General features: G+C 45.9%; 1 protein-coding gene across 1 annotated transcript; it reads left to right on the top strand.

Annotated features, from left to right (window-relative positions):
- Positions 1-237: 237 nt before the first annotated feature.
- RNF25 (ring finger protein 25) lies at positions 238-19,985 on the top strand. Its single transcript, XM_048484513.1, is given in 10 exon segments — positions 238-332; positions 2,195-2,276; positions 2,363-2,437; positions 2,439-2,452; positions 12,690-12,759; positions 12,855-12,926; positions 14,239-14,379; positions 15,024-15,113; positions 16,975-17,109; positions 17,495-19,985. Coding segments are annotated over 10 exon segments (1,500 nt in total). The 3' UTR covers positions 18,221-19,985.
- Positions 19,986-21,206: the final 1,221 nt, after the last annotated feature.

The raw sequence follows: 21,206 nt of genomic DNA, 5'->3' as shown, positions 1-21,206 counted from the left end.
CAAGTGTACCCCAGCTTAGCGGAACCACCCGCGGGCTCACATAACAAACGCGCTGACTTCGGAGTTGTTGGAAGAAATCGGATGCGAAAAGTGGAGTTGGCGGACGGGAGGGAGTAGCTGAGGACGTTATCGGCGCATGCGCCAGTCAATGGCGTCCCGTCAGTTGCCTAGCAACTCCCGGCGGCGGAAGAGAGCTTGGCGGAGCGGTCAGCGTTTCCCGGCGTCAGCACTAGAAAGATGGCGGCGGTTGTTGGCGATGAAGGGCCGGAGGCAGACTGGTTAGGTAGCGAGAGCGATTTGATTGCTTTCTGTCGTTTGTTGTATCGGGAAAGGTCTGGCGAATGAAGCTTGATTACCCACCCCTTCCATGTGTGTTTCTTTTGTGTCGCTGAAATTATTGATTTTGTTGTGTCATTCTCGCCGTCTCCAAAAAACCTTTGCTTTCTTTTTCGTATTATATTTATTTCCCGGCCGAAGTCCGGCGCTGGAGCGGCTTACGTACAGATATTAAAACCACAATTTCAATAATATGGTAAGCTATAAATTATTCTAAAACCTAGTGTCTACGATGGCGAAGATTGTTTAATGAAACACTCAACCTAGAATGTATATTTGATCCCCATCCCGACATAATTTCTTCTCTATTTATCGGGCGGGACGGGGAACGGGAAGGGGAGGGAGGAGCACAAAATGGAGATGCACAAAATGGAAATTTAACAACATTGCAAATACATTAATTAGAGCGATTTAAGAATGGCCTAAGAAGATGGGAGGTCAGCTTTCAGTTGGAACAAACATTCACAGCTCCTTGTGATAGCGCTCTAACGCTTGTATAGGTATTGGCAGCATTCAATATGAGCTTCATGTGCGGTGTTATAATCCCTCATAACAGCCCTGTAAGGTAGATGGATATTGTTACATATGGGCAAATGGTGAAGGAAAGAGTGGTTTCATGTAATTTGTGAATTCACTTACAAGAGGTGAAGGATTCGAAGTAGGGTTCCTTGATATGTAATTTCCAATCTCTTAACTACTATATGCTATATCACAGTGTTGGCCGAACCTGTGGCATGCGTGCCAGAGGTGGCACTCCAGAGCTCTCTATGTGGGCATGCGTGCCATCACCCCAGCTTGGGCACTCAGCAGTGACATAGTGCCAAAGGGGGGGGGGTGAGGGGTGCATAATGCACTGGGCACGCACCCCTTCGCGGGCATGGCCAGCGGAGACATTCTGGAGACATGGTGGGGGTGTTTCGAGGCATTCAGAAGGGCAGAGGTTAGCGGGGTGGATGGAGGTGTGGCAGGCGCGCAGGGTGCATGTGTGCCCTGGGTGCACGTGTGCCCTGGGCGCAGTTTCCCCTTGCTCTGCCCCTGGCACGCTGTATCTCCTAAAGGTTCGCCATGCACTGCTATATCATGTCATATCATTTATTTATTTTTATGCCCCACTCTTTCCCAACTGGAGACAAAGCAGATAAGTGAAGGTGGCTGGGTCTAGTTCCCCAGTGAGTAGGATGCAAGAATAACTTGGTTGGTTGTTTGAAGAAAACTTACCTGCTAAGATGGGATCAGAAGGGGAGGCTCTAAAATCATCTCTGCTATCCACAAAGAAGAATCTGGAAAAAGGGGTCATTGTGTAACATGGTGTCTTTCTCTTCAGGGTTCTACACTTCCAGGTGGAAGTCCTAGAATCCATCTACTTGGATGAGCTACAGGTGTCTAAAGGGAAATGACAGGTATTTAAAGAAACATTTCTGAGTGTGTTTCTTATTGTGTTTTTTGTATATGTCAAATGTTGATCGCTTCCTGTATTTTGTGTATATAATCCAGTTCCTGATGATCTCTAGTGTAGGTAGCCTTAAATGGTCCCAAGGACTTGATGTCTTCATATCCTATATTTTTGGATCAGCACAAATTCAAAAATACTTTGCAACTTGTGATTTATTTTGAGACTTCACCCAGTGAGTTATATCATATTTCCTCCCAATGTCAGCTACCCTTATTCAGGTTTCCATCTTGCTAGGAACATGGGTGGTGAGAAGTCTGCTGTTTATGTATCTATGTCTTATCAACCCCAGGAAAAGAAGAAAAATGCTAAATTCTGCTTCCCCATTTCCCCTGGTCATTATGAAGCTCTTCATCTTAATTGATGGCTGCTCTCTCACCTAGAAATTCTCCCCTCTTACCCTTTTAGGACTATGCCCTGGGAAATCTGCATCACTCTGTATCCAGCAACTGCTGAGGACCAGGACTCACAGTATGTCTGCTTCACTCTTGTAAGCTTTCTGTGCCCACTCAGGTAATGCTCCTTCCTTCCTGTCTGGCAGATGTTGTAATGGGAATAAGACTGGGCTCATTTCAGCTTGTTTCTGTATCACTTAGTGGTCCCAATGAAGTGCCAAAGATAGACATCCTGAATCCTCGAGGGTTATCAGATAGAGCAGATCCAGAAGTAAGTGTTAATAAACTCACCACTAGTGAGATAATTTTAATCTGTTTTATATCTGTGCTAAAAAACGCGGAGGTTGTGATCTATATTATCTTACATTTTATTTTGTTTGTCATGTGGAAATTACAGGATAGCCCGGATTTTATATTTGCTTGAAAGTACTTGTATTTTTTTCAGGAGCTATAGGAGTTATCAGCCACAAGATGCTGGCTCAGGGGCAAATTGAAGCTAGTTCTCAAATGGTGGCTTGTACAAAGATCACATTTGAGGTGTGTCTGAAGTGAAGGGAAACAATTCCTTTACCTGTTTCTCAACACAAACCACCTCCATGTAAGGCTGGGGGTTAGTTTCTGCTCCTTCGTCCTGTCCTTGGCACATTCCACGTTCTGGAAGCTTACATTGCTGCCTGGGATGAGTTACTGCCTTAACCTTGCTGCGCTTATCTTATGTGTTTGAAGCTTGTTTTCGCTCTATCGTGGGAATTGTGCTTGGGAGTTCGGGGAGGGGCTGGATTGTCCGTAAAAGCGACAACTTAAGCCCGGGAAAGTCAGAATCCGCATTGCGTGTAGTGTGATCGTTGATGTTTATGAAATAAAAAGAACTTCGAACTCCAGTTGCTATATTTCGAGGTCCTTTTGAGGTTCCTTACATTATCGCGGATTCTCACCATTCTGTTGCTCTTCGGATTGACCTGGTCAACCAGACCATCCCTTCATCCGTTTTGTGGATCCCTGATGTCTACCAACATGCAGGAGGATTGAATCCTGAAGACTTCGTTACAATTGGAAGGCGAAAAGACTGTAGTAGCCAGCCCCAAAGAGGGTTCCCTCTCTTCCTTCCATCTGGACGGTCTCTGCGGAGGAACCAGCCGGAACCAATCTCCTGGTGACCCTCTCCCAGCTCCGGCTCAGCCGGGGTTAACCTTCCCTCCAACTGCACTTGAGCAAAGTGGAAGAAGCTCCCCTGATGGCTTTCGGCGCCCGGTTTAGGACGGATGCCTAGAAGTGCATCAGGATTTCCTATGATCCTGGTGGCGGGATAGTCGATGTGGATCGTGCCCCTGGGCTGGCATTTCACCACCCGATAAACATGGATTACAAACCCGGTGATCACGAAGGGTAGAGGAGGAAATCCGGGGGTATCAACCCATCCATGGGGACACCCAGGAGTCTCTGTGCCAGATTTCTGGATCAATACCTCGAAGATCCTCCTCCGAAGAACCACTGGCAGAAGCACGGGCTGGCAGCCCGAAGGGTTCGCGTCATCCAACACCCCAGGACTCCGGGGAGGAGGTTTTGGAGATTACCTCAAAGTTCCAGAGTCAGGCTTGCCAGCCGTGGAAGATGCCGTGCCCGCGACCCCGGACTTAACAGGAGCTCGAGGGGGGGCGGCGGCCATGCCTCTTGAGGGGCTACTGCCCTGCCTGCCAATGGACGTCTGGCTGCGGCCCCAGTTTCGGTGCCGGATCTTTGGGAACAACTTCACGAAGCCCTCGAGAAAACCAAAGCGTGAGCTGGGAACAGGAACGCGAGGCCCGCGAAAGAGAGCGCGAAGCCCTTGAACTGGAAGCGGGAGCAGGGAACAAAGCCCTCGAAAGTGAGCGACTAGCTTCGAGCAGAGGCGTGAACAACAGCGTCGAGCAGATTGAGGCGGAGTTGTCCCGAGAAGAAGGGTGTTCTTGGAGACCAATTTCTCAAGGATTTTCCACTTCCCGTGATCATGTTCTGGAACACACCAGACTAGAGCTCCAAGCATGCATAGCGAGTGCCAGCAAGCACTGGAAAGTCAAGGGGAAGTTGAAGCAGCAATGCAGCGCAGGGAGCGATAGAGCTGCAGCAGCGACCGGGAAAACTCCTAACTGGCGCCGGGAGAGGGAGTTGGCGGTAAAGAAGCGTTTGCTCCAGAGGGATCTCGGGCGCCTCAAGCGACCCTACCTAACACCGGCGGCCCGTATGGCTCGCCCGCCCATTGTCCCCTAATGTCGCCTGCAGGTCCGTGAATGAAAGCTCCGTTGCAGCAATGTAAAGTCCTACACCCAGTGCAACCTCCACCGCCAATCCCAGTGCAGACTCCACCGCCAATCACAGTGGCACCACCACCACCTGGACAGGTCCGGCCCCGGCCGAGGCGCCAATAACCCGGTAGGGGCTATCCTCGCCCTCACATCCCGTAGCGTTGTGATTTGGACTGCTTCCAGATTGCCATGCTATCCTACAACTGGGCCGCAGCACATGCTTTCCGAATTTGATGATCTCTATCGATCCAAAGCTGAGAAAGTCTCGCGGAGACATCGGATCCCGTGCTGCTGGGCTGAGGGATGCTGCAGAATGGTTAGGTGGAATTACATGAATTAGGAGGGCCCTGAACACAAACCGTAGCGGCCTTACTCCCAAGGTCTGCAAAGTACTCCGCTTTCCAGGATCGAGGAGGAGGTCAACAAGGCCATTAAGACTAGCCATAAACCCTCAAAGCAGGGTAATAAAGAGCCTTAGCTAGAATGTTGCTCGAGAATTCAGGTTAGCCATCGAAGCAAACTCCCAGATTGGCCCGAGCAGCATGAAGTCGCGAATACTTCCTGCGATGCTATACGACTTCGGAGAATCCTGCACTTGGGCAGATATGCCAGATCAACGCGAACCGCAAACCATTGCTGAATGGATTGCAACTGGCAATCTTATTGTGGCCCGACTCAACCGTTCCAAGATGGGGAAAACCGCCGCCAGCAAGCCTCCTGCCAAACCTGCAGCGGCGGGCGCCGGCCCGCCAAAGAAGGTAGTGCAGGACCTCCTGCAGCCGAGTCCACCTCCGATAGCCGCCGCCGCCTTGGACTTTGTCTATATTGCAGGGGCCCGGGCCACGTGGCGGCCAGTTGCCCAAAAAAACAAAAGGCGCCTGTCCCCGCTCACACCATAAAGTCGACGGACCACGAACCCCACGCTAAGCCAAGGACCTCAAGGGGACCCCCAGGAGCTGCCCAAGCCACTTACTGTGAGGGGTGAGCCCGGAGATGTCGATGACACCCGAGACATGAAGGGGTGAGCCTTTCGTCCTGGCCCAGCGGAAGAGATTCCTGGACCAGATCGCGGTGAGTGAAGGGGGAGCCCCCATAACTATTATGACCACTCTGACCAATACGTCCAAGCACACTCATATTCTAGCACGAGCACTCGTGGATTCAGGTTGCTCCCATTGCCTTATGAGGCCTCAAGTGGCAGAGCCACTAGGGCTTGAATGTATAGCATTGGCCAAACCCATTCCCTTCACTCAAATGGATGGCAGCCCATTAGGGACCGATGGCCCGGCCCGTTTCAAAACCCAACCAGTGCTCCTGCGATGCGCTGAACACTGGGAGAGACGTAGCTTCATCCTGGCAGCCAGTTAAGCGTAGAAGCATCCCATAGTGCTGGGAATGCCCTGGCTTCTTTCCCATGCCAACCCACCATCTTCTGGGGGCAACGCGCCATAGTCCGGGATTCAATTCCGATCCTCCTTGGCTAGGGGATGCACGTAATGCCTACGAGGGTGAGCCACCGGTGGAGTCAAAGAAAACCTCGATGAGCTCCAGCCAATGGCCCTTGACACTGCCCCCCCAAGCCCAGGAACTGGCCAGAGTTCCCAAACAATTACTGCGGATTTTTCAAAAGTCTTTACGAAGAACAGAAGTGCTGATCAACTCCCAGGGACACAGACTGTAAAATTCTCTTGGTTCCAGGGGCGCAATCTTCCTAAAAAGTAGAATATGCGGATGAGCCCAACCGAGGAGAAGGAGCTTCATGCCTTTCTCGATAAGAATCTGGCTCGCTGGTTTAATTCACGCGCGATGCCACCAAGTTAGCACCCACTGCTGCCCCGTTTTATTTGTGAAAAAGAAGTGATGGGACCCTACATCTTTTGCACTGATTATCCATTGGCTCTAAACGCTTGTCTCTCTTTCGAATAACAACTTGCCTTGGCCCCTCTAATCAAAAGGATCTTCTCGATGCATTAGGGAAGGGGCGGATCTTCCACCAAGCTGGATTTTGAGGGAAGCTTATTACCCGAAAGTACCGAATGCAGCTGAAGGATTTGAACATTTAACAGCCGTTCAATACTAAATTTGAGTCAAGTATGAATATTGTGTAATGCCCTTCGGGTTATCTGGAGCCCCAGGGGCTTTCATGTCGCTTCATTAATGACGTTCTTGGCCAAGATTTTTTTCTGTTCAAAGGGGTGGTGGTGTATTTGGGACGATGTCCTTATCTATTCCCAAACGGTGGAAGAGCATGGAAGGCGAACTGGCTTCAGGCGCAGTGTTGCAACGTCTGCTCGACAATTCCCTGTTTACCAAAACTGTCCAAATGTGCCTTCCATCCAGACCTCCATGGATTATCTTGGCTGTCGGATCTTCTCCAGAGGGCTCCTGGAAATGGATTCCAGCAAAAGTGGGCTGCAGTGGTGAATTGGCCTGTTCGTTCCACCACCGCGCATGAGAACTTCAATCTTTTTGTGTTTCGCTAATTTCTATCGAGGATTTCATTCCCCAATTTGCCAAACTTCTGCCCCTACCAATTTCCACAGACTTACTTCGCACTAAGCGGGAAGGGACCCCAGGCATTCCAACCCGGGGCTGCCCTCTCTCCTGGTCCCCTGATTGTCAACAATCATTTCAAGCTCTTAAAAACTGGGTCCTTCACTACAGAGCCCATTTTGAAACACCCAGACCTCTGCTTGCTTTTCATCGTTTCATGTCGACGCCGGATAAAAGCCTTTGGGAGCAGCTCTCTTTGCAGAAAAATAAAAATAATAATCTTGGGCCGTGTGTTTATTTATCTAAAAAAATATCGGGCCCTGAACTCAACTGGACGGTTGGGGATAAAGAAACGGCAGCCATCAAGGAGGCCCTTAGTACGTGGCAACATTGGCTGGAAGGTGCCGCTCGCCCCTTCCAAGTTTGGTCGGATCATAAAAACCTGGCGGCTTTGTCTACTCCGCTCAAAATGTATCCGGCTAAAGCAAGATTGAGATGAAGTGCGGATTTCTTCTCCTGATTCAACTTCACAGTCCATTTTTTCCCTGGTAATAGTAACAAGCTGGCTGACGTCTTGTCCCGCCTGCCTAAGGGGGCGGATACCTCCTTACACGCCATGCCTTGCACCATTCTAACCCCCTCTCAATTAGGCTTGGCGGTAACCCGATCCCAGACAGCTGCGTCCCCGACACCCCCCCCTAACGAATGTACCGGACGTTGTATCTCTGTTTCTACGCCACTTGGAGGAGGCGGGATGACAGGAGGTTCCAAAGGAGGAATCCGACCCCCTCCTGCAATTGCAAGGGGGAGTCTGGAGACGGGGTGACTGCTGGTACGTCCCACCGGCCCTACGTAAGCAAGTTCTCCTGGCCGGCCATGACGCTCGACAAGCGGGACATTTCGGATTTTTGAAAACGCTTCCACTTGCTCAGGCGTGCAGTTTTGGTGGCGCACCATGCGCAAAGACATTGAAGCGTACATAAAAAGGGTGCCCGACATGCGCAGAGGCTAAGGCCATCCCTGGCAAGCCCCACGGACTGCTACACCCCATCCCCCCGGCTGCCAAACCTTGGCAAGTGATTTCCATGGATTTCATCACCGATCTCCCCGAGAGCCACGGGAATACAGTTTTATGGGTGGTGGGAGACCTTTTTTCCAAGCAGGCACACTTTGTCCCGTGTCCCACCATCCCCTCGGCGCCTAAGTTAGCCAAATTGTTTATCCAACATGTCTACCGTTTGCACTCGGCGCCGGAGAGAGTGATCTCCGACTGGGGGCCGCAGTTCATATCTAAGTTTTGGAAAGCTTTCCTGGAGATGTTGGGAACCACCTCGGCTGTCGCTGCTCCATACCACGTGCAAAGTGACGGCTTTCAGACCCGGTAACGGACCAACAGAACGGCTTAGAGCAGTATCTACGTTGTTACACCAACTATCATCAAGATAACTGGGTTGAACTTCTTCCCTTCGCTGAGTACGCCTATAACAACGCGGTTCATAGTAGCACCAACAAAACTCCGTTCAAGGTGGTGTCGGGCCGTTCGTTTCCCCCATTACCTCAACCCCCCGATCATCGCGGCTTCAACCCCTGACTTTGGTGACTGGATCCAGTCTCTGGCTGAAGAGCTGGAAAACCGTCTCTTCCTCGCTTTCACAAGCGCAGGAAGCTCAGAAAACCCGGGCTGACAAACATATGAATGGATTTTCCCCTGGAAGTGGGGGCATGGGTTTATTTGTCCACCAGAAACCTTATGAGATGTGCACAGAAATATTCCAAGCCTGAGCAAGAAATTCATAGGGCCGTTTTGGCGGATCACCCAGGTGATCAATGAATTGTGACTACTTTCGTGTAGGAGTATTGACCTAATTACTCAGTAACATTCACCCTGTATTTCATTCTAGCTTACTCAAAGCAGGCTCCAGATTCAGATGCCCTGGTACCGACTCCAACAGAGGTTCCCCCGCCGGTGATCGTTGATGGCCACAAACATTACGAAATCGATGCTATCCTGGACTCTTGCTACGTTCGCAAACGTTTGCAATATTTGGTTTCCTGGGTGGGATATCCCTCGGGCCATAATCAATGGGTCTATGTGGAAAATATTGACGCCCCTCCCCCCCTTGATTTCTGCTTTTCATAAGGCTTTCCCACATAAGCCGGGGGGAGAGGGGGCTTTCTTGGAGGAGGCGGAGTGTAAGGCTGGGGGTGTAAGGCTCCTTCGTCCTGTCCTTGGCACATTCCACGTTCTGGGCTTTGTGCCCGGGATAGTTACTGCCTTAACCTTGCTGCGCTTATCTTATGTGTTTGAAGCTTGTTTTCGCTCTGTCGTGGGAATTGTGCTTGGGAGTTCGGGGAGGGGCTGGATTGTCCGTAAAAGCGGCACCTTAAGCTTGGGAAAGTCAGAATCCGCATTGCGTGTAGTGTGATCGTTGAAGTTTATGAAATAAAAGAACTGAACTCTGTTGCTATATTTCGAGTCCTTTGAGGTTCCTTACACTCCATCTCAAAACTGTAGTTTTGTCATTTGATGGAAAAATATACAGTTATTTCTATACTTTCCTGGGAAGAGATAAATACCATTTTGATGTCTACAGCAAGGATGTATGAACAGCCATGTAGGGAGAACAGGAGGATGAGAATTGGTCTGGTGCTACCATTTTCCCATTCAGAGCAAAGGTGCATGCATGTGCCTCCTTTTCATGAAAAAGAAAGAATCTGATGTGGCTGTTTCAAAGGGAAGAATGAGAAAGTGATATCAGCAGCACTGGAGGAGCAGCGGAAAGCTGCTTTCAATTGTTTGGAGTATGACTGGTCATTCTCAAGTGACTTTTCTACATACCTCAGCTTTATATTGTGTGGTGGATGGGTTAGGCTGTACCTTTTCCTAAGAGCAATCAACGAGAGCTGATGGAGCGGTAGTTGGAAAACAACATGAAGGTAAACAGTATGTCTGATTGAGTGAAGCCGAGGTGAACGTTGGCTTAAATCTAGCAGACTAAAAAGATTTGGTATGTAACAAAAGGGCTCAAATGCTGGAACAGGAAAACAGTTCAAGGGAACAGAAACTGTTCTAACCTCTGCTTTCTTTCTTTACTGTTATGTTGCAACCATAAATAAAAGTTTACTCGTTTTTCGTTTAACCTGGCAGGCCATGTTTCTAAGGAAAAGAAACATGCACACAACACATTCTTGTGAAAATCTCTGTCTAACAGCCCCATCCAAGGGCTGGGTGCCTGGCTGTGGTGCTGCAGCTGTGCTGGACCGCCACCCCGAGAGAGGCTTCCTGGCGGAATGGGAAGGCTTCAAATGTCGAAAAGCTTCCCTGCCACCAGAAAGCCTTTTGAGGAACTGTTTTGGAAATATTTATCTGAGGGTAAAAGACAGGTCTTTTAAAACCATCAGTGAAAGCAACTGAACATAGTCGCTTAAACCAGTGTTTATATATTTTAAATAAATTGAATGTAACATCTTGAAGTCAACTAGCTAGTGACCTGAGCAAAACTTGTAGCACTTATGAAGAGAGAAGCAGTAACATCTTGTATTTAGAAACCACTCAATGCTAACTTCTTTATTAACATTTTGTTAATTTGCCAAAAACAGTTTTCTTGGTGTATGTAAATAAAAACTTATTTTTCATAGTTTTTATTTTAAAGAGCCTCTGGTGCCTACTTTTCATTTTATCTGACAGAAGGGAGATGAGTGATTTTTGGTGTTCCCTCAGCGGATTCTCTGCGTGTCTGTGAGATGCCCAGCTGAGGAACATTTTTATTGTTTTTATAAATATAAAGGTGGGAAAACACAAACTGAAAAGAAATAAACTAACCACACAATGCTACCTGTCCTGAGAGTGACAGTTATAATTTTGGCGGGAAAACTCCTAAGAGTATTTTGCCTGGGCAGGATAGGGAGTAGTCTTACAGGGGGCACAGGAACCCTTCCACAGCATCCTGTGACATGTTCCACTGCTGGGGAGGGCAGTGGCAGCTGCACACCAGTGGATTTGCCCTACCCTCTGGATTGGGCTATTAACCTATTTTAGGACATTAACAAATTGTAGCAGCATGTGAATGGAACAGTGTATGAGCTCCCAACCCCAATAACTCTGAAGTTTTTGACTGAGGACCTGTTGTTAAAGAGGCTGGGCTATGCTGTCTTCTAATGTCTCTGTGCGTGAAATTGAAGACCTGACAGGTGAAACGATCATGGCTGTCTAGAGATTTTAAAAGAGACAAGAAGGGCAGCACTGTGTGGTGGCCTGACCTACTCATAAACTTAAACATGAGAGAGTGGTGTAGAGGGTGATAGGTACTCTGTGTGAATGACAAGGGGCTTTGCATATAGTTTTTCTTCTGGTTTAGAATAGTGCTGTAAAGGCAAAGGGCAGAACTGTTGCTATGATAGTCTGATTAAGAGAAAGAAAATTGCATTGCAAGTATGCAAGTTGCACGTTCATAAATAGGATGACTATTTTGGCAGTTGTGACATTAAGGTGTAAAATCAGGGAAGATAAGCCTAGCGCTACTCAAAATATATAAATTAAATAAGTGGTATCATTTTTTTAAAGTCACCATTATTAAACCACAAGGGAAGGGAAGATAAAGGCCTTTGTAGAAAAAGTGGTTAATTTGACCAAGATGCAAGCAAAGCAATGCCTTTATCATACAAGGCAAAACAAATTCATTGTTTTTTTCTAAAGTAAAGTCTCCATATCCTCAGATCTGCATTATGCAGATGGTGAGGGGCCGTGGCTCAGTGGTAGAGCATGCTGAAGGTTTCTGGGTCAGTCTTGGCATTTCCAGTTAAAAGGACCAAGCAGTAGGTGTTGGGAAAAACCTTTGCCTGAGAGCTTGAAGACTGTCGCCTGTCAAGAGAAGACAATACTGACCTTGATGGACCAAGGATCTGATTCAGTTTGAGGCAGCTTCACGTATTCATGCAGTCTAACTCTCCTCTTTCTTCCCTTGGCCATAGCCCTCTAGGGAGCTGTCTGAAAAAAACTGACCAATTCCAGGCTGCTGCCGAACAGATGAGGGAGGAATTGCATTTCTTCTGATTAACTGTAGCGGGGTCTTGAACTATCAGGCCACCGCTATAGGGTAACTTGTCACATGCCAGTGGCAGTATGATAGTGCAGGGTCTTTTGTGCCGTGCCCTCGTTCCACAGCAGCTGTGGCCCAACTGTATCATACATCATGTCTGGAAAATGGTGTTCCAGGTTCTACCACTAGCGGAATGTGGGATTTAGAAGCTTTGGCTTGGGATGCCAGTCAGCAGCTAAGCATTCTGGGGAGCTTTGGGGCAGGGCAAGGAGCAGAAATGACGATGGCACATAGCCCGTCCAGGTAGACGTCCATATGTGACATCAGCACTTTGACTGATATTGTAGAAATTTTGTGGTGTTATAGAGTTTCTAGAGCATCAGCTGATATCTGACTTCATGTTTGGGTTTTCACCTTGATGTTACATTGGTGACATTACATTGGCCTGACGTTTCTCTCCTCCCCCATTTCTTCTACTGGCCCCAGAGAAAAGGGCAGGTGGGAGAGTCCCCTTTGGTGGGACATTGCTCTCTCAAAGCAGGCTTGTGGCATTCCAGCTTGTGGCTCATTAGGTTAATCAATGTATCTGTTCTGCTTGTCATTGGAACCAACTGACAACTTCTTCCACCGGTGTCGCTCTCTTATCCATCCTGTCTTCTTCTCTGATAACTCATTTTCTTTGCCTCTTTTCTAGGATTTCTCAGACCCTGCAACATCTTGCTGAGGAACAGCTGGGCACAGCTATTCTCTATGAGCTAATAGAGGTAAAAAATGGAAAGTTTTGGAGGGCTGTTCAGATTTGTAGGTGGGGGGTGACCTCTGCTTTAGCATGTAAAATTTGTGGTTTCTTCCTTCACAGAAGGGAAAGGAAATCCTCACAGACAACAACATCCCTCATGGACAGTGTGTGATTTGCCTGTATGGCTTTAAGGTAAGGCCATACTGCAGTAGTATCTTGCTCTGATGTTCTGGGTATTAGAAAAACTGGAAGTACTGTAGTGGAAGAAGGAAGAGTAGCATAATGGGGGAGCTTATTTGAGGACGCAAAAAGGTTAGAATGCAAACAATTGATATGTGAATTGATAGGATCATGCCTGGAAAACCCACCAGAACCAGCTGATAGGATCATGTTTGTGCATGAGAGGGAATCAGAAAGTAGTGTGTAACTCTGAGCTGTGCACTAGTGGGATATGGAGCAGTGCAGGGTTCAAGGTCTTGTAAGGAGTGGATTAACACCGAAGTTAAGTACTTCTTCATCCTGATGTGCAATGATGCTTTGTGAAGCAGGTGTTCATCTCATAAAATATGTAAATTATTAAAGGAAACCCAAATTCTGTATTCATCAAAGATTTTGTCATTTAAACCATGCTTTTTAATGGAAGATTTAACAAAGTTGCAGCATTGATAATTTCTTTTCAGGGACCAAGTTTTTGAAAAAAGGCTGTTGGAATGATGCCCAGCAGCTCCCAAGATAGGCTATAATCTGTAAAACCACACAAGCACTCCTGTATTCAGATGACTAGGCAGCTGATTACAGTGAAACCAATACTATTCCTGTCCTGCTCTCTGCTGACCAAAGTTTGTTTGTTTATTAAAATATACCCTGCCTATCCTTTTGGCTCAGGTGTGAAGCTTTCCTCTAAGGTGTCTTCCACGAAATTCAATGGCTTTTCCATTGGAGGAAGGTCCCTTAGGCTGCAGGATGACACCTTGGAGGGCGGTTGGATCCACTCCACCATTTGCAAGTTTCCTTTTGTAATTGTGAATCCAAGAAACTAGATGGAAAGAATCCATAGTCTCCGTTCTAAAAATGCTACCTTGTGCATCCTAAATATTGTGATATAGATGAACTTTATGTAGCACTTTGTACACCAAAGCCCTTCACATTAATAATCACAGTAGTCATTACATCAGCCCAGTAAAGTATACCAGTATTATTAACTTCCATATAAAGTGTCCAGGACCTCTTGTCTGCTCATTTAAAGGGAGTAAGTGATTCTCCGCACCTGGGCTTTTGTTCTGTATTCCGCATCATGTACTTTTCCAACAAGTCCCTGACACTTGGTATGTTTGTGAGAGATGGCTGCTGCTTTATGCAGAATTCTGCATATTCTTTAAATCCAAGCAATCACCCTCATACAGCAAATGCAGAACTGAGGATGAGATAGCAATGCATTTTGTCATGTGTGCACACAGAGCTAGACTTTTTTTTCAGAGAGATTTCTTTCACTTCTGCTGTGCAGGAGAACGAAGCTTTCACTAAGACTCCATGTTACCACTACTTCCACTCACATTGCCTTGCCAGCTACGCAGTACATATGGAAGAGGAGATCCGTGCACAGAGGAACGAGAGAGAGCAGACTTTGACATCTTTACCAAAAGAGGTAATTGCCCCCATCCAACCATTACAATCTCCTTGATTTTTGTGTCGTCAAGAAATGGTTTTTTTAATCTGGAACAATCTGTCCAGCTTATTTTGATCTAATTAGTTGGCATGTGACCTATATCTGGGATATCCCAACCTAGGTGTTATTAATCACCTTTCTCATGCTTATTGTCCCCAGGAAATAAAATTAGCCATATCTCCCCTCCCCTTTCAGTAACGTAATGTTTTGTTTTTTATTTGTTTTCTTTTCTTGGGAGTTTTTTGTTCGTTCGTTTGCTGTTTATTTTACTATTCTGGATAGATTTTGTATTGTTGTGACATATCCAAGTCATTGTAGCATTAGGAAGGTTTATTAGCCTAAAAAAGGAGGAAATTCTATAGGTGGAACACACATTATCAAATTATGATATGGCTCCCTGAGTGACATGCTTGGGAGGAAGATAAGTTATCTAAGGATCCCAGCAGTAAAGCTAAGTGTTAGGGTGCTGCTGTTTAGCTGGTAGCCTTGAGTGCTGGCATTCCCCTGGGGCAGAATAACACCCAAGGCACAACACTGGTAGAATAGTGAGGCTGCGGCAAATTACTCTTATGTCTGAGTCCAAGCACAGGCCTAAGGTGTTGTTGTTACCATCTTGTATACAGGAAGTTGAAGTGCAGTGCCCTGTGTGCCGGGAGCCTCTGGTGTATGACCTTGCAACACTACAAGCAGCAGCACCACCTCAGCAGCCAATGGTAAGAATATAATGTACAGTGAACTTTCTCACTCATTCATCTCTGTCTACAAGATGCACCAAGCAGGATTCCTATCACTCAGTGTTCTCATTCTTCCATCAGACTTTTGGTAGTCATATTTTACAAACAGAAGCTTTGCTGTGTATGACTGCCCAATAGTTACATGTTTGACCACAGACGGGGTGGGGGGAGGCTAAAGAGCTAATTCAGCTGTATTTATTGTTTCATTTCTAGTCTGCTTTTTCATGATATGTGGATTTTAATTCCATTCTATTTCTTAACCTCCAGCAATTGCAAGCCTGTGCAGAGTGAGTTTGGGTTAAGCACATTGATTTCAAAGGGTTTTGACTGGGGCTATGTTTGTGTAGTATACCACAGTTAGTCTGTTGAACATTGTGCGAAGAAACCGAGTGACAAATAATACACTGGGATCTGTTTGGTATTTTGGGCTGTATGACCGTGTTCTAGCAGCATTCTCTCCTGACGTTTCACCTGCATCTGTGGCTGGCATCTTCAGAAGATCTGATAATAGGAAAAGAAAGCAAGTGGAGTATATATACCTGTGAATAAAGGTCAGTAGGTGAGGGCATCTGAATAGGAGTGGCCTGGCAAGTGAGTAACAATGGAGATAGCAAGGTCAATAGGTGAGGCATCTGAATAGAAGTACTGTGGCCTTTGTTCCCTTTGATTGTCTATAGTCCCTGTGTTTATGTGGAGCTGATTAGTCACTGTCTTGACTAGTGTTTTTCAAACCTGGCAGCCAAATTCTGTTCATTTTCAAGGTTTCTTCCTTTCTGTTGAAATTGTCCATGTGCTTATGGATTTCAATGGCTTCTCTGTGTAGTCTGACGTAGTGGTTGTCAGAATGGTCCAGAATTTCTGTGTTTTCAAATAATATTCTGTGTCCAGGTTGGTTTATTATGTGTTCTGCTGTTGCTGATTTTTCTGGCTGAAATAGTCTGCAGTGCCTTTCGTGTTCTTTGATTCGTGTCTGAGCGCTGCGTTTGGTGGTTCCTATGTAGACTTGTCCACAGCTACATGGTATGCGGTAGACTCCTGCAGTAGCTAGAGGATTCCTCTTATCCTTTGCTAACGTTTGTAGCATTTGTTGAATTTTTTTAGTGGGTCAACAATTCAACAAATTCTGCATCCAGCAAATTCAACAAATGCTACATTCAGCAAAAGGATAAGGAGGATCCTCTAGCTACTGCAGGGGTCTACCGCATACCATGTAGCTGACAACCACTACGTCAGACTACACAGAGAAGCCATTGAAATCCATAAGCACATGGACAATTTCAACAGAAAGGAAGAAAGGATGACTATAGACAATCAAAGGGAACAAAGGCCAGACTACTTCTATTCAGATGCCTCACCTATTGACCTTGCTATCTCCATTGTTACTCACTTGCCAGGCCACTCCTATTCAGATGCCCTCACCTATTGACCTTTATTCACAGGTATATATACTCCACTTGCTTCCTTTCCTACTATCAGATCCTCTGAAGATGCCAGCCACAGATGCAGGTGAAACGTCAGAAGAGAATGCTGCTAGAACACGGCCATACAGCCTGGAAACCACACAGCACCCCAGTAATTCCGGCTGTGAAAGCCTTCGACAATACACAAATAATACAACCATGACATAGAAATCCCCCCCCCCATTTCACACTACATATCAAATTGAATGAAAGGTTTGCAGACATTAAGCTTAGTTCAGCCTCATTACTTACACACTGAAAATTCTAAACTCTTTGCCTTGCTGTGAATGTAGCTGGTTTCTCACATTTTCCTGGTATCTCATCATACTAAGTCACATTGCAAGCTTGGATCTGATTATCAGGTGTGGATCTTTCTTTAGGAGGTATACTGTCCTGATGCAAAAACACTTCAGCACAGAGAACAACTGCGCCTCATCTACCAGAAACAGCAGGAGAAAGGTGGCATCATTGACCCTGAAGCAGAGAGAAACCGCTATTTTATCAGCCTGCAAAAGGTTAGTGGACTCAGCAGGACTGCTATGAGGCTCCTACAAACAGTTGTACCAGGGACAGAATGCAGAATTGGAATAGCATTTGCAAGGCTGGGAAGCAGTTGCTCCTCTTGCTGTGGGACAATTGGATGCTTTCACTTTGTGATGTATCCTTTATTTTGGCACATGGGTAAAACTGTGGTGTCTGCTTTTTTGACAGTTTCTTTAGAAAACGTCCATATATGCTATGGAAAGCATATGTACTGGAAGTCAGGGTTGCAGGTATATAGTTTTCGTGTCACTTCCACCTCTATTTCACTTTCTTTTGTGGAACTTTTATCATTCATAGACAGGGAATGAACATGTTGGGTTTGTGTTCTTTGTCTTTCATCTCAACCTCTCTTCTCAGCCCCTAGCTGCTATTGAACATGAACATGCAGCCATCTCAGAAGTTGTCACAAGTGCTGAGAAGCAGCTGGCCCCACTAGCAGCCTCCGAACATACTCTGGGAACCGCAAAGGTTGTGCCAGCAAGGAATGAATCTGAAAAATCAGTGAGACAATGTTTCCCTTCGCATCCCCACAGCAAGAGAGAGAAGATTCGAGGGGAGAGACCATTCTTCCGAGGCCCAGACCAGCAACTGCACCACAACCCTTTGGAGGCAGCGTCAGAAACTTGCTATCTTTTCACTGTTGAGGGAGAATCCAAAGCTTTTGGTTGGCGATCCCACTGTAAGAAGGAAAGAGAAAAATGCGGAAGGTACAATCAAAGCCTTCTGAAACCTTGTACCAGAGAACAAACATCTGCATGCACTGATGAAAAAGAGCGATGTGCCAGAGGCACCTCGCCAGTCAAAGAGGAAACTAAAGAGGAGAAAACTAGCGTGCAGAGATGGACATCAAAGAAGGAACCTGAAACCCAAGCCAGTGAGGAGGATAGCCTAGAGACTAGCCACCATGACCTGAAGAGACCCACCAGGTGGCTGGGTCAGCATGCAGTGCATGATTGCAGGCAGTGGGGAAAACCCAAAGGAAGAGAACACGGGTCTTATTCTAGAATGCCAAGAGGTTGTGGGTGGATGAAACCCAAACTGAGTGGAGAACCACAGGTCCGGCAGACCAAAGGAGGCTCCTAGCAGGGCTGATGCTTGCAGAGCTCTAGAGGAGAAGATTGCTGTTGTGTTGTCACCTACTAGCCTCTGCGGGGAGAAAAAGCACAGCTGCCTTGGAATTCTCTGATTCATGGGTTGTCTTCATTTTGTGGAGTAACTGAGCTTTTCTGAGATCATGATGCTATCCAGGGATTGTGGTAAAGCATGAATATGAACAATAAATGGTCACTAAATCCTGGTTTTAATGGGTAAATTGTAGAGGCCTTAGCAGATCAGCTGTGATGCAGTGGTCTTGGTGGATTGAGAGGAGTATAAATTCCTTGGCATGACATTTAAAAGTGTAGTTTTCAGCTCTGTCCTGTTTGCTATTTAAAAACAATTTTATTATAAATAGCTCTCTTTACAGATGAGCTGTAATGTAGCAAAGGATGGACTGCATCAGAGACATTCACAAGTGTTGCTGCACTTCTGTGTATTAACAGTTATTGATTGGTACTTGACGTGGTGGGATGATGGCACTGGTGTCTCTGAAAGGGGAGGGTTTGAGGCTTGGCAGCCTATTAAAATTCAGGTTCTGTTAAGTGTACTGTGAAACAGAAGGGTCTTTGTTCAGGTTCAGAAAGCTGTGAACAGACTGCTGAACGCTGAGTCCTCTGTTGGCTCATAGTAATGAATTGGAACTCAGTGACAAATGGCTTTGAATAGCCAAAGGGCCTTTGTCTCTCAGGCAAAAGCCAGGTCCAAGCTACCCAGTATCTTAGAAACTGTATTTGGGGCAGGTTCTTTGCACCAAGCCTTTCAGTTTTACCTACCAACATACTGAGCTGCCAAAAAAAAGAAGCCGAAGAGACAGAAATGAGGCTTCACTGATCACCCCAAATGTGATTGACATCTAGGAATCATACCTAATAGAGACATTATTTCTTAAAATTTTAGGTCCTTTGCCTTAGGCCATTTGGACTCCAGTTATTTTAGCATAGAACACGTTTCAGTCTTGATAAGAGTAAGATATCTTCCTTTTTTGTTGTTTTTGGTAATTTGTGTGTGCATGTGTGGACACACGCACCCCTAGTGTAAGAAATATTCAGCTGGTCATTTTTGTAGGGGATAACCTTTATACCACTTCTTTCATAGTTAATATAGTGCCTGCAACAAACTCTTCACACACCAAGCCTTTGTATAGCCTTGCCTTCATGAGTAGTATTTTTTGGCAAAAGCAGAGGACCTGTCTGAACTTCCTCTGGGTATATGAGGACACTGTGCCAAAGCTGAGAGCCACACTTGTTGCCCACTATTAGTTATTTTGCCAGATGTTTGGGTTATGCGCACCACAGGAAAGAGACCTCGCAGACAGGGCTGTCTGAAAGTATCTTGCTGCTCCCAAGTTGGTCCTGGGCAGCATGATTTAGGTAGACAATAGGCAAGGTTATATACCTCCTCTTATGCCTCTGACATCCAGTGTCAGCAGTGCTGGAACATGCCTTTAGCCTAAGCAGTAGTAAGACAACAAGACTGAGAGGCAGCAACACCTCTTGCCTCCTTGTGCCCTATCACCTACCCCTGCCAGCTACTTCACACACTCATACAGTACTGTACACTGTACTATGGAAAAATAGTAATGTGTTAATTTTTACCATTTAAACCTAGAGGGTAACATACATACAAATGCTGGGATGAGCAATTTTAACAATGAAAGGATTAAACTGATTTCCTTCACAAGGCTGTGGTGAGATGGAATTTGTGGTGATGTGTTACAAAATCTGCAAGTATTAAAGGTAATCTGAATAAACCAGGCTATGAGTTTCTTCTTGAGTAAAGATTCTGTTTACTTCTAGGCAGCATCATACTAACCTGGCCCACGCTGTCACCTATACAGGGAGGTGACAGCGTGGGCCAGGTTAGTATGATGCTGGGATTCTAGAAGTCTCTTTTTAAATAAATAATCTTTTTGTTTTCACAGATTGACAAATTAATAAGTATCATATCAATAATCCATACTTGGAAAGCAAGAAATAAAAGTCAGTACACATTGAATTCCTCAGTTTTTTACCGTTAACACCAAGAAAACTTCCAAAGAGAGAAAAAAAGAAACAAACCTCACTAGAACATATACTTTACACTTTCAATTTCTTTTTCCTTTAGGTTACAAATGCAAATACTTATTAATATCCTTCTGACATTCGTCTTTAGTGCAAGTTATCTATTGTACATGTTGACATATTCCTGTTAAACAACTCTTATTCTTTCAGCGATGGAGACTCATTGACAGATATTGGTGATTTTTTCTACTAGCATATTCCTGTCTTCTATAAATTTATCCCATTGTTATATTTTATTAATGTTGACTGTTTGTCTGTTGCTGCATATTCATTCAATTTACTACCCCATGCTGAAGTCCCAACGGGCCTCTGCTTTTCCTGGTTCTCTTAACTCTGCCCATTAACTCCCTCTTAAAGGCACAGATCTCACCACACTCGGTAGATGCAAGATAAAGGGCTTTGTCATATCAATACTGCAACACACACATTCCCTCAAAGAAAGAAGCAAAGCAATTCCCTGAAGTAGGTCATAGAACTCATATCACTCCCCCGCTACACACACAGACACACACGTTAAATGCAATAAAAGACAGCAATTTTGCCATGCCTCTCTGTTTATATTTATGCATCAATATAATAAATAACAAAAATTGAAGTAATGTCAAATCTGAAAAGGAGAGGGGGAGAGGTATGGGAGGGGCTGGTAGTAGGTAGAGGGAAAATTTCCGGGGTAAAGCTGCACTTTAGCAAATCTCCCCCACCCTGGCACAAAGAAAATTAAACTCACACTTAAAGTGGTGTCACTTGGTGTGAGAAGAATGGAAATTGAAAGCAGGTCTCAGGGAAATACATTCATACAAGAAATCCTCTGCAATAGACATTCGGCCCTGCTGCACAACAAACACCTGGTGCATAATGGGCCACGGTGAGATACTTTGGACCTGCACCTGTTTCTGCAATGGTTAGATGTT

The sequence above is a fragment of the Sphaerodactylus townsendi genome, linkage group LG02, assembly GCF_021028975.2.
Source record: "Sphaerodactylus townsendi isolate TG3544 linkage group LG02, MPM_Stown_v2.3, whole genome shotgun sequence".
Classification (NCBI taxonomy): domain Eukaryota; kingdom Metazoa; phylum Chordata; class Lepidosauria; order Squamata; family Sphaerodactylidae; genus Sphaerodactylus; species Sphaerodactylus townsendi.
This window is presented reverse-complemented; position numbering and strand designations above follow the sequence as displayed.